At 45.0% G+C, this 12,282-nt stretch overlaps 1 protein-coding gene across 1 annotated transcript in view; it reads right to left on the reverse strand.

Moving 5' to 3' along the window:
- Positions 1-790: 790 nt before the first annotated feature.
- TRHDE (thyrotropin releasing hormone degrading enzyme) overlaps positions 791-12,282 on the reverse strand; it is a gene marked incomplete at its 5' end in the record, with an annotated part of 329,097 nt that continues 317,605 nt past the window's right edge. Inside the window, 2 exons of the mRNA XM_084636899.1 lie at positions 791-3,804; positions 6,180-6,261. Of these exons, the coding sequence (XP_084493025.1) occupies positions 3,661-3,804; positions 6,180-6,261 (226 nt within the window). The 3' untranslated portion in view covers positions 791-3,660. The remainder of the gene's footprint in view (positions 3,805-6,179; positions 6,262-12,282) is intronic.

The following is a 12,282-nucleotide window of genomic DNA, read 5'->3' on the forward strand; positions in this document are numbered from 1 at the left end:
TACGTCCAACAACAACATACGTAAAACATGGTTTAAGAAGAAAATATTCATATCATTCTAGTCTAGTCATCATTAGCAGCTATGTTAATGGTTATGATACCACCAACTATTATGGGTCAAATTCACTACTGATATAAGTTGCGGTAACTCTACTGGCATCAAGGAACTATCAGATTTTCTGCCTGGGGATATTATACAAATACAATAAATTATTGTATTATCATGGAGTTGCACCTATTTGTGTCTACTGTTGATTTTGCCCTACATTATCCAGTAAGGGATAAACACTGGCTATAGAAGAGGAATAAAGAAAGTGATTCTGAGTTCATACAAATGTTAAGGGTAGAGGTGGGCCTAAATGAAACCTGCAACATCAAAACACTCCTGGTGCTGTCTGGGAGTTCAGCATCCAAACTGCATTATATTTCCAAATTTTGCAGTTTATTCCTTCTTGCTACAATGGACCAAACAAAAAAACCTGCGTTTGAATGAAACAAACAAAAAAATGTGCATTGATGTTTAGAATGTTCAAAATCTGGATCACAATCCAAATTTTGGCGCTCAGGCCCATCTCTAGTTCTGGATAGGGGAACAAAGGAGAAAAATTAATGAGATAAACAGTTGTTTTTTTTTCCTAAGAAGAATGTTTATAAGGCTTTCCATGGGGTATCAGCTGCTCTTTAATACATCACTGTCTGGAACTTATAAAGAAAAGAATCTGAAGACATACCTAAATGCAGGGTTTCTGAGTACTGTAGAAAACAGCTATAGTTTTATTTGATTTAAGCCATTTAAATTTAAGCCTGATTCAATGCAAAACAGCAAAATACAAACTATTAAAAAAATAAACATTAGGGATTTATAATGGAAAGGGCCAACTCAACCTTAACTCTAGCAGTAATATGACATCACTATAATACAATAATTATATGCAATACAACAATTGGTATGCACAGTACAAATAGCTAGGGTTTGATATTTGTGGTAGACCAGTCTCTCAATACCACTAAAATATTAAATACAGCAACTAAAGTATTAGACTTGCACCCAGCATTAGCGTAACTTACTAGAAAAGACTAAAAAACATCAGAATTCTATTTCTAAAAGAAGCAATAATGAAAACTGCTCTGCACTCTGGAATTCACGTGACTAAAAGCAAATCACTACTTTGTAATGTGTCAGTCTGCTCTTTATATTAGCCCATTATTATTGGAAAGGTCAGAAACGTCTACATATGTCCCAAATGTCCCAAGTTCAAACTGTAGTGACAACCAAGTGAACGATGAGACAGCAGAATGCAATCTGAGATATTCAGGCCATTGTGCACAACAGGAAAAGGACACCTTTTTACTGAAATTTCCAAGCCCATTTATGTTTAAGCATTTAGCTTCCTGTAGTCTCTTTGACCAGTAAAGGTTTGAAGGGACTTGCCAAGGGCTCTGGTAAGCATATTCTGGCTTTGGTTTGATATGACAGATCTACATGGTATTTTGTCACCAAAATTTAAAAGTGCAGCTACATACTGGTGTTGAGGCAGAGTCTGGCCAACCACATAACAACTCTTTGCACTGTTAAGTGCCTTCCATCAGAGGATACTGAAGTGCTAGACTAACATTAGGTAAGCCTCACAACATCCCTGTGAGGTAGGTAAAAGATATATAAGGAGTACTTCACTCTTCAGACATGAAAATGTCTCTGGGAGGAAAGCAGAAGCTCGTTTACACTGCAACACAAAATGTATAGGGCTTAGCAGGAGCAGAGGACTCCCTCTTCTTTTGTAAGGTCACATTAGACACAGAAGGAGAAGGTAGAAATCTGTAGCTCCTGGGCTGGTGCTGTTCTGCTACATTAACTCATTTTTGTACGGTTAGTAGTAGAGCAGGATGTGGCTCTACTCAGGGGATGTGGCTATCAGTTCTTGAGGAACAGAGTTCCATAGGAACAAGAGGCTATATTAGAGATTCTCTTCTCCCCTTACACCACTGTAAGGACTCCAGTGTGCCAGTTCACTATGCTGATATTGGCTGGTTCCTTGTGCAGTGCCCACTTGTGACCCATCTGTGAAAAACTTGTTGAGGATGAGTTACTACTACTATGATGCATTTTGTGAGTTGAACTGTGAGTTGTGTAAAATGTTTCTGACTTTGGGTGGCCACATTCCCCCAGCTATACAGAGCTGACCTCTCATGTTGCAAAAGGGCCAGAAATAGTTAAATGGCAGGGGGCAGAAATGCTAGTGCCTATCTATCCCCATCTCTGAACTACCATCACCCACATCCTGTGATCTTTCTGCGGTTCTGCTCTTCTCCAGACTGCACAGCATGGGAGAATTTTTGGGCCTAAGATGAGAACATCAGTTTTCATTCCCAATAGATGCCACCAATGGTGTAGAATGTCATTAACCACTAGCAAATTCAGTATATGGTAGGATTGGGAGGAAAAAAAACCCATGTTCATGTTTAGAATTCTGGAATACTTTATGTGAATCACAGGAAAAGGGAAACAGAAGTAGAAGAGTTTTCTTAACAGTAGCCACTACAAATATATATCTGTATTTAACGTTAAAAAAAGAGTTGGCAAAAATGATAGGAGCATATTTGAGTGAAAATATCACTCAAATGCTGACACAAACATGGAATATTTAGGTTATTTGTCTATTAGATCATCACAGAGGCTGGCCTTTCATGTGCAAGATAGCTTTACTGGTTAATTTTGTGTTCATGGATCCAGGTTATTTTCCTCTTTTGCCCATATCCATTTGAGTTTGATGAGCATTTATGATAGTTGTGCATTAGCAGCTGTGTAATTACTACACAGGTTGAGTAACATATCCTGAATACCACTGCCTCATAAAATCATTCAGAGGAGGTGGTTTATGGATTCTGTCCAAGCAGCTATGCGAAGTTCTCCTCATAAACATTGTATATGTTCACGATTAGAGCTTTAAAATGTTTTTTTTTCCACTGAGCAGCAGTGAATATAATTAGCTTATGAAATTACAGTGTACTAGGTGAGTGGTATCTCTCAATGTATGTACACGTTATTTAAATATGGAAATGGGGAGACTGCATATATAACAACCGGCAACTCAAAAATGAGTTGGCATCTCTATAATCATGAAGAGACAATCTGAGTGCTGAAATGATTGGCATCTATCATGTAAGGTTGACTTTACATCTTATGCCGCCCCTGTGTTTGGAACCCTACAGACTTCCCTCTCCTTTTTTCCATTCCTTCTGTTCATTGCAACACTGATTGTCATAGATAGTCTTTGTGCTTTTGCATAATGCCCATCTTTGATGTAACAGGAATTCACATACAAAACTTGGTCATTATAAGTAAGCATGCTGGAATACAGGCAGGGACCATACAACCATGCACAAAATACTTTTTGAAGTTTTTTCAAACTGACGGTAACATTTACATGCACCACTTAATATCATGTTTGGTCATGTACACTGAGCACTGGATTTCACAAGCATTCATGACCGTCTCTTCTTGCAAGAGTTCCTTTACAGTTTTAATAAGAGCCCAGTGAAAGAAAACTCCCTGCAATTCTGATCTTGTCTTCACCATTTCAATGTCAATCGCTCTTAGATTTTCACATATTGCACCTCCTCTTGCAAAACTTCCCATTAAATGGTTAGTTAGAAACAGAGATTAGTGTGTCAGGGATTTTCTTAGCCACTGGAATAGTTCTTCTTTATAAAGCATTTGCCACCGTACATTGGCTTCCACTGTTTCCACAGCTCGAGAGAAAGAGGAGGCAGCTCCTTCTTTGTAGCTTTTTATAAAATTCTTCAGCTGGAAATACAATTTAAAATCAACAATTTAAAATTGAACTGAAGTGAGGAAGTCTTTTCAATGCATGTAAACAAGTCAGATATTTAGGACAAAACTCTACATTCACTGCTGAAGTAAATGTAATATCATGTAGAGAGATTTACTGCAAAATGCAATAAGACAGCAGACTGTATCAATTAGGTGTGACGTGCTTGCTTCAAATTGCACTGTAAGACATTGACATGTCAATGCCGGATCACATTAATATCATCTCCTCCTTCTCTCTTGTAGCCCAGCTGCTACACTTTGCAGACAGCTGGGCTGCTTTGAAGTCTTACTCCTACTTAAGAAACTAAATTGGGAGTGTTGGAAATGCTCCCAGTTCAGCTTTATAAGCAAAAGTCAAACTGAAACAGCTCCGCTGCCTCTAAAGAGGGTTGGTTTAATTAAACATTATAATAGATGTTTAACTTAGCCTTGCAGAACTACTTATGTTACTGCTGTACAGATTGATTGTTTAGAGGAGAGTGGATCAATTTAGGAAGTTACTGACCATAGCTACAGTGTGAAGAACCCATCAAGAGCAGTATGTTGCTAATTATTCTCAGATTTTGGACTACTGAAAAAGATTTTCTGTTACAGGGAAACTTTGGTTTTGGTCAGCAAACAGAATGGGTATTAGCTCTGACTTGTATGACAATCAGATTTGGGTTACAGCAGATGTGGCATCAGAATTTGAGTTGCTTTGCTAATGGCACTGATTTTCTTTGGATTAATATTAGATTTAGTCAAAGACATGGTAGGGTGACCTGCACTGCATGTTGGTGGGAACCTTATATGTCACATTGTTGATTTTTAGAAGAGGGTGTTAATAGTTGGCAAAAGTTTCTCTCCTGGTGAGGCTAAATTTCATGCATTTATTGAAACTTGACCTTAGACTATAGCATTTTATGCATTTGTTTAAAGCTAAAGGGTTTGATCCTGCAACTGAGGCGTTCACCAACCTCAGTTCCCACTAGCATTAACAGAGCTTATGGAGGGGGCTGAACAACTCACAGGAGGTGCTCAGCATCTTTTAGGAGCAGACCCTATGTTTGTACTCTTTTTTACTGATATACTTTCATGGCCGGCTTGTCTCAGGGGAAATGGAGCAGCCTACCAATGTTATGGAGGTGAGAATCCGGAGCGCAGTATGCCCTTACACGCTGTCTCAGTATTGAGAACAGGCTCCCAAATGGATGGCTATCACTCCCAAATGGATGGCCTTTGGGAAGCCAGCTGGGGCTATTCCTTGAGTTCTGAGTTTGTCAAAACTGGAGTGCACAGAAGAGGACAGCATAGCCATGAAGGCTGTAACCAGCCCTTGGTTAGCCGTCATTACATTGTGTACAAATCATTTAATCCATTTGAGATGATACATGGCAGCTGCTAAGCTCACCACAAAACTACCACACAACCTCAGACAGGCAGGTGAAGGATACATTCAACTGAAAGATCTGGCTAATTTAGGCAGGCTGTATATAATTACTGAAGTAGAATCTGGCCAGAATGCCATGGTTAACAGCTATCCCCATACTTAAAGTACTGATGGTGAAGGAACAGGAGACAGAACATTGACATTGTCTATTATCATAAAACATGGAGCTTTTAACTTTCTCTACAGCATCTACCTAAAAGGGATACAAGAGGCCAGTGTTTAACATCTTGACCGATGGATGGCACCTCCAGCAGCATAGCCCACCTAGTACTGTGGTAGTGTTCTAGTCCCTGCGCAGAATTTGAGCCATGATCATCTGTCCCAAAGTCAGAGAGCTGAGAAATAGTTTACATATAAGCTTATAGTCCTATAATATTTCTTAACAGCTAAAAATTCCAGTTTAAAGTCACACACCTGGTTCCACAGCCACAAACTGTAGGGAGAGCAATAGAACGGGAACGCATAGTGGTGGCTTCAGCATTAAGACCAGAATAAGTTTAATACTGTCATACAGCAGAGAAGGAGTTGCCTGCTTTATCTCCCTCCACTCACAGACCCCACCCAGGATCCTTGGCAATCTGGTTTAACAGACTACAGAACATTACCCTCTTGCTGCCCAGTAGCAGGATGGGCCTGTGTCACTTGCTAGGCACCAAGAGTTGCTAGATGACTGGATCCTCCTTCTAGTCCTGCAGTGCCTGGTCATACTGAGTGAGAGAACCCCAAAGTAACTCAGAACCTCCCTAAGCCACTGTCAGTTCCCATTCAGCAGAGAGATTTTTCAGTCCCTATGATCTTTGCATCTGCTTTCATCTTGGTGCTACTGCAAGACTTAAAGGGTTAAGACCCCACGACTTAAAAGGTTAAAAAAAAATAAGACAAAAACAAGTTCAAGCACTGATATGCATGAAATATTTACCTCATTTAGTTCTTCTTCAGTATTAAGGAATTCTGTGACTCCACTGATAAGTTTGGAATTCATAAATAATGCTTCTCCGTATCTTCAAGGACAGAAAAAACCACACATATCAAATTAGCATAAGTATAACATCAACTGAATGAAAATATTTGATTACACAGATTTCCATTCAAGGACTATAGCCAGTTCAAAATTCAGTAACAACAACTGGTCCATACAGACTGCAAAGCCGAGAGGCAGAAGAATAGCCAGTCCAGGGAAAGGGCATGTGGTACCTTTGCACCTGAAGCCTTAAAACGTACTTTTTTTTAGTTTTGTGTTCTCTTTTCCATTCAATCTTACCCATCTCATTTGCATAACGAGTAGCCGTTACATAAATGAGCTGAATCTGGTTGTCAACATCCAGTACTTAAAGGCTTGCTTAAAGATGAAAGTTAATCTGGTATAAGGTAGTGTGTGAATTTAAAGCAGACTAATTATTCCTGATTAGCTCTCTGTGGATGCTCTTATTCCAGAATAAAAATGTCCCTTGACGGAGTTAATCAGCAATAGTTATTCCACTTTATATTCTCACTTTAACTTAATCTAAATTAACTTCCCTGTTGTGACAAAGTTCCTCCTCCGCCTTGGTGGGTCCTGTGCCTATTGGTGGGTCCTGCGCCTCAGAGGTTCATGGCAGCCCTCAGTTTGGCCACTTTCATGGCTCATATCTGCCGTTCACTCAGTTAGCCTCATCACTGGCCAGCATGGGGAAAAGGAAGAAAAACAATCCCCGCAGTCTCTGCTGATCCACCTAATGGATCAGGGAACAGGCCAGAGACCTTCCCCTCTGGTGGAATCGACAGTCCAGGTCAACTCCTCCGGTATCAAGTAGGGAGTTGGGGGGATGGAAGGAACCCAGGCCCACCCCCTTCTCTGGGTTCCAGTCCAGGGCCCTGTGCATTGCAGCTGTCTACAGTGGCTCCTGTAACAGCTGTGTGACAGCTACGACTCCCTGGGCTACTTCCCCATGGCCTCCTCCCACACTTTCTTTATTTTCACCACAGGACCTTCCTTCTGTTGTCTGATAATGCTTGTACTTCTCAGTCTTCCAGCAGTATGCCTTCTCACTCTCACCTTCTTGCGCCTCTTGCTCCCAGCTCCTTGCACACACACCATAAACTGAAGTGAGCTCCTTTTTAAACCCAGGTGCCCTGATTAGCCTGCCTGTCTTAATTAATACTGGCAGCTTCTTGATTGGCTGCAGGTGTTCTAGTCAGCCTGTCTGCCTTAATTGTTTCCAGAAAGTTCCTGATTGTTCTGGAACCTTCCCTGTTATCTTACCCAGGGAAAAGAGACCTGCTTAACCTGGGGCTAATATGTCTGCCTTCTATCCCTTTCCTGTAGCCATCTGCCCTGACCCTGTCACACTGTATAACCCTGCAAAAGAAGTAACTAGTGTGACAAGATGGCCGATGTTAGTCTGGTGGGTCCTGACCTTTTCTTGGTGGGGAGCTAAGATGCCACCCCTTGCCCCTGTTCTTGGGGCGTCAATGGCCCCGCTAGTGGCCCAGGTAGGTGGTAAAGGAGGGAAGCAGGGGAGGGGTCTGGGTTTGCTCCTCACTCTGAGCCCCAGTCCCTCTCAACCCCTGCGGGTTCTTACCCTCTTCCACCTTGGGTGGGGTACCTGCAGTCCTTAGATGCTGGGGAAGGGAGTCTCCCTCCCCTACTGGGCAGGACCCCCCTTACTTCAGTTCTCTGATTTTCCAAGTCTCACAGCACACCTCCAAGCTCCAGTCCTCTCTCCTTTCTCCTCTTCCTCTGTCTGCCTGAAGCAGGGGGATTTATTAGGTTCCTAACAGGGCCTTAATTGACTGCAGGTGCTCCAATTAACCTGCAGCCACCTTCCCTAGTCTACAGAGAACCACGCCTTAATTTCCCCTCTAGCACTCTCCCACTGCTCCCTGGCCCTCCTGTATCACATATCCCCCCCTCCCCAACACCACAGGGTTGGGCTACTTGGGACAAGAGACAATGTTGTCGTGACAGGCTGTCTACGTTGCCGTGTTCGCTTCCGGCTCTATGCTGTATCCAGAAGTGGAAAGGTTGTAGGGATAGAAACCATCTAGTCACTCGTGCATTCTTCTTCTTGTTTGTGCGCATCCATTGGAGTGGGGCATGATCTGTCACAAAGGTGAACCTCCGCCCAAGCAAGTAGTACCATAGAATCTCCATGATCCATTTAACTGCTAGGCATTCCTTTTCTACTACAGCGTACCATTGCTCCCTGGGTAGGTGCTTTCAGCTAAGGTAAAGGATTGGGTGCTCCTCAGCCCCCACCATCTGTGAAAGGACGGCCCCAAGACCTACCTCCAAGGCATCTGTTTGCAGGATGAATTCCTTTTTGAAATCTGGGACTATGAGCACTGGGTGGCTGCAAAGGGCCGTCCTTAGATCTGTGAAAGCTTCCTCTACCGTCTCGGTCCACTTAACTATCTCCAGGCCCCAAGCTCTTATCAGGACTATGAGAGGCGCTGCCCTTTTGGCGAAGTGAGGGATAAACCGGTGATAGTACCCTACTATCCCTAAGAATGCTCTGACTTGCCTCTTGCGGATCGGGCGAGGCCATTCCTGTATTGCCTTCACTTTGTTTAACTGGGGCTTCACCAGGCCCCTTCCAACTAAATACCTGAGGTATCTGGCCTCAGCTAACCCTATTGCTCATTTAGATGGGTTAGCACTGAGGCCAGCCTGTCTAAGAGCATCCAGTACCGCTTCCACTTTTCCCAGGTGCGTCTCCCACTCAGGGCTATGGATTACCACATTATCTAAAAAGGCGGCAGCATACTTGGCATGGGGTCGAAGTAATCTGTCCATCAATCGTTGGAAAGTCACAGGGGCCCCATGGAGCTCAAAAGGGAGGACGGTATATTGGAAAAGGCCATCAGGTGTAGAGAAAGCTGTTTTTTCCTTGGTGTCCTCAGGCAGGGGGATCTGCCAGTAGCCTTTTGTCAAGTCCAAGGTGGTCAAGTATCAGGCCTTGCCTAGCTGATCCACCAGCTCATCAATACATGGTAAGGGGTAGGCATTGAATTGGGATACCTTGTTTAACTTCCGGAAGTCATTACAAAACCTCAGGCTGCCATCACGCTTGGGGACCAAGACAATAGGGTTGGACCACTGGCTGTGTGATTCCTCAATTGCCCCAAGTTTCAGTATTTTCCTTACTTCAGCCCTAATTACTTCTCTTTTTGCCTCTGGTATGCGATATGGTTTTATCACCCTTGCTCCAGGACAGCTGACGATGTGGTGTTGGATCAGCATCATACAGCCTGGTTGTATGAAGAACACATCTTGGTTCCACTGGATCATTTAGACGACCTCTGTTTGTTGTTCTGGGAATATTTTGCGGGATATCTTTACTTGCCTTTGTGGGCCATCTGCCTGGGATGGAGCCAGCAGGACGGCCAGGCACGTCTCCCGTTCGAGCCAGGGTTTCAGTAAGTTGATGTGATATATCTGCTCTGGCCTTCGGCAGTCTGGCTGCTTCACCTTATAATTCACTCCCCAATGGCTTCCACGATCTTACAGGGTCCACGCCAACTGGCCAGAAACTTACTTTCTGTTGTTGGTACCAGCACCAGCACCCGTTCTCCTGGTTGAAATTTCCGTGTTTTTGCCCGACAATTGTAGTAGGTCCATTGGGCCTCTTGTGCTTTCTCCAAATGCTCTCGTACTATGGGGGTCACTTGGGCTATTTGTTTCTCTCATCTGGGTTACATGTGCAATGACGTTCTTTCCCTGGTTGGGTTGTTCTCCCATTCTTCCTTTGTGATGTCTAATATACCACAGTGGGTGGCATCCATACAGTAGCTAGAAGGGGGAGAATCCAATAGATGCTTGGGGAACTTCTCGCACTGCAAACATCAAGTATGGTAGGAGGGTATCCCAGTCTTTTTCGTCTTGGGCCACCACCTTTCGGATCATGCTCTTGAGAGTGCGGTTAAATCGCTCAACCAGACCATCTGTTTGGGGGATAGACTGAGATCCGCAAGGCTTAGATGCAGAGCAAGGTACGTAAGTCTTTCATTACTCTCAACATGAAGGGAATCCCTTGGTCTGTCAGGATCTCCTTAGGGATGCCTACCCTAGCGAAAACCTTCACCAGTTCTTTTGCGATCGACTTGGATGTGGGATTTCTTCAAGAAATGGCTTCAGGGTACCGTGTAGCATAGTCCAGGATGACAAGTATGCTTTGGTGGCCTTCGGCCATTCTTTCTAGGGGGCCCACTAGATCCATTGCTATCCTTTCAAAAGGGACTTCAATTATAGGCAAGGGTATCAACGGGGCCCTTAACTGAGGTTGGGGGCTATGCAGCTGGCACTCTGAGCAAGAGGTGCAATAGCGCTGGACTTCTGCCCGTACCCCTGGCCAGTAGAACCTCCTTAGGACTCTATCCAGGGTCTTGTCTGCTCCTAGAAGTCTGCCAAACAGATGACTGTGAGCTAACACTAATACGGCCCTTGTGTGCTTCCATGGCACCAAGAGCTGTTCTATTACTTCTCCCCGTATTGGCACTACCCGGTACAACAGATCCTTATTGATTATATAGTATGGCCCTGGGCCTTTGGTTTTCCCTTCTATTGGCACGCCATTTACTTCTACTACCTCCTCCCTCACGTTTGCATACAATGGGTCATCGGCTTGGTCCTGCCCAAAACACTCGCGTGCGGGACCGATCTGGCCTGATTCTATTGGATTGGGTTCCCCTCCTTCTCTTGGGGTGTTTCTGCTCGTGCTGGGGCCGTCTCTGGGTCTCCACTGGTCTGTACTTCCTTGTGGATTCCCTGGTGGGGCCTTCTCCCAACCAGGGAAGCTCTTTGGTTGGCCGCCAAAATCCTGGTTCCCAATTGTTTAGCTGCCCTCCTTTCCCGTCTAGATTTCCGGGACTTCCTGGGGGGTGAAAATAACTCTGGGGAAAACCCAGCAAAAATTGTGGTAGGGTCATCCATGGGCGCCTCAGACTCTGCTCGGGGTTTACTTCCCTCCCTTAACTTGATGGGGGGAGTAAGCTCTCGAACCCAGGCAAGTCCCTGCCAATTAAGACGGATAGGGGAGCATGGGGACCACCCCTGCAGTCATCTTGGTAGTGTTTCCCTGGATCTCAATCTGTATTGGAATTGTGGGGTAGAAATTTACTGTGCCGTGGACACATGTCACTCCAGTGCTTTTGGCCTGGCTCAGTTGGCCTTGCCCCACTAACCTCCCTGAGACCAATGTGCCAGCACTCCCAGAGTCCACCAAAGCTATGGTCTGGATGCCATTCATTTTTACCGGCCTGGTGTACTCATGTGGGGCCGTTGCACCCCCCACCAAGCTGATTAGTCCACATTGGTCCTCGAGATCCCCCAGATTACATTGTATGGGCTCCTCCCTATTGGGGCACCGGGCTGCTACATGCCCCAACTCCCCACACTCATAACGGCGATATCTCATCCCAGAGGTTGCCCTGTGTCTTAGGCCCTCTGACTCGCTCCCCCAACTCTCTCCCCTGGACCCCCAAGTCCTCTTGGGGCCTCAAGCTGCTCCTTGGGGCCTGTTCTTCCAGCTATGACTTTCCTGGCATTCTTGATGATCCGGGTCCTTGGGGTCGGGACTGGTTTCCTGAAATGCCGTGTTCCACCTCTGGGGTTTCGAACAGTTCATGGGCTGCCAGTTGTCTCTCGACAAGGGTGACCAGTTCATCATAGGTGGAGCCATCATGCTGGCCTACCCAGGCTCAGAGGCCCGAGGGTAGTCCCCTCATATAGTGGTCCAGCACCAGGACCTCCATCATTTTCTCTGAGCTGAGAGCCTCCGGGTGTAACCACTTCCGGGCTAGGTGAATTAGGTCAAATAGTTGTGATCGTGGTGTCTTGTCTTCGCAGTACTGCCATTCATGGAACCTCTGGGCTTGCAAGGCTGTCGTTACCTCTGCCCTGGCCAGGATCTCTGCCTTCAGTCGGGAGTAATCTGGCGTCTCCTCTGTGGTCATATCATAGTAGGACTTCTGAGCCTCCCCGCACAAAAATGGGGCAAGGATGCCTGACCACTGGTCTTGGGGCCAGGCCTCCCGCAGGGCTG

Source organism: Lepidochelys olivacea (assembly GCF_965140295.1).
Source record: "Lepidochelys olivacea isolate rLepOli2 genome assembly, chromosome: 1".
NCBI classification, from domain to species: domain Eukaryota; kingdom Metazoa; phylum Chordata; order Testudines; family Cheloniidae; genus Lepidochelys; species Lepidochelys olivacea.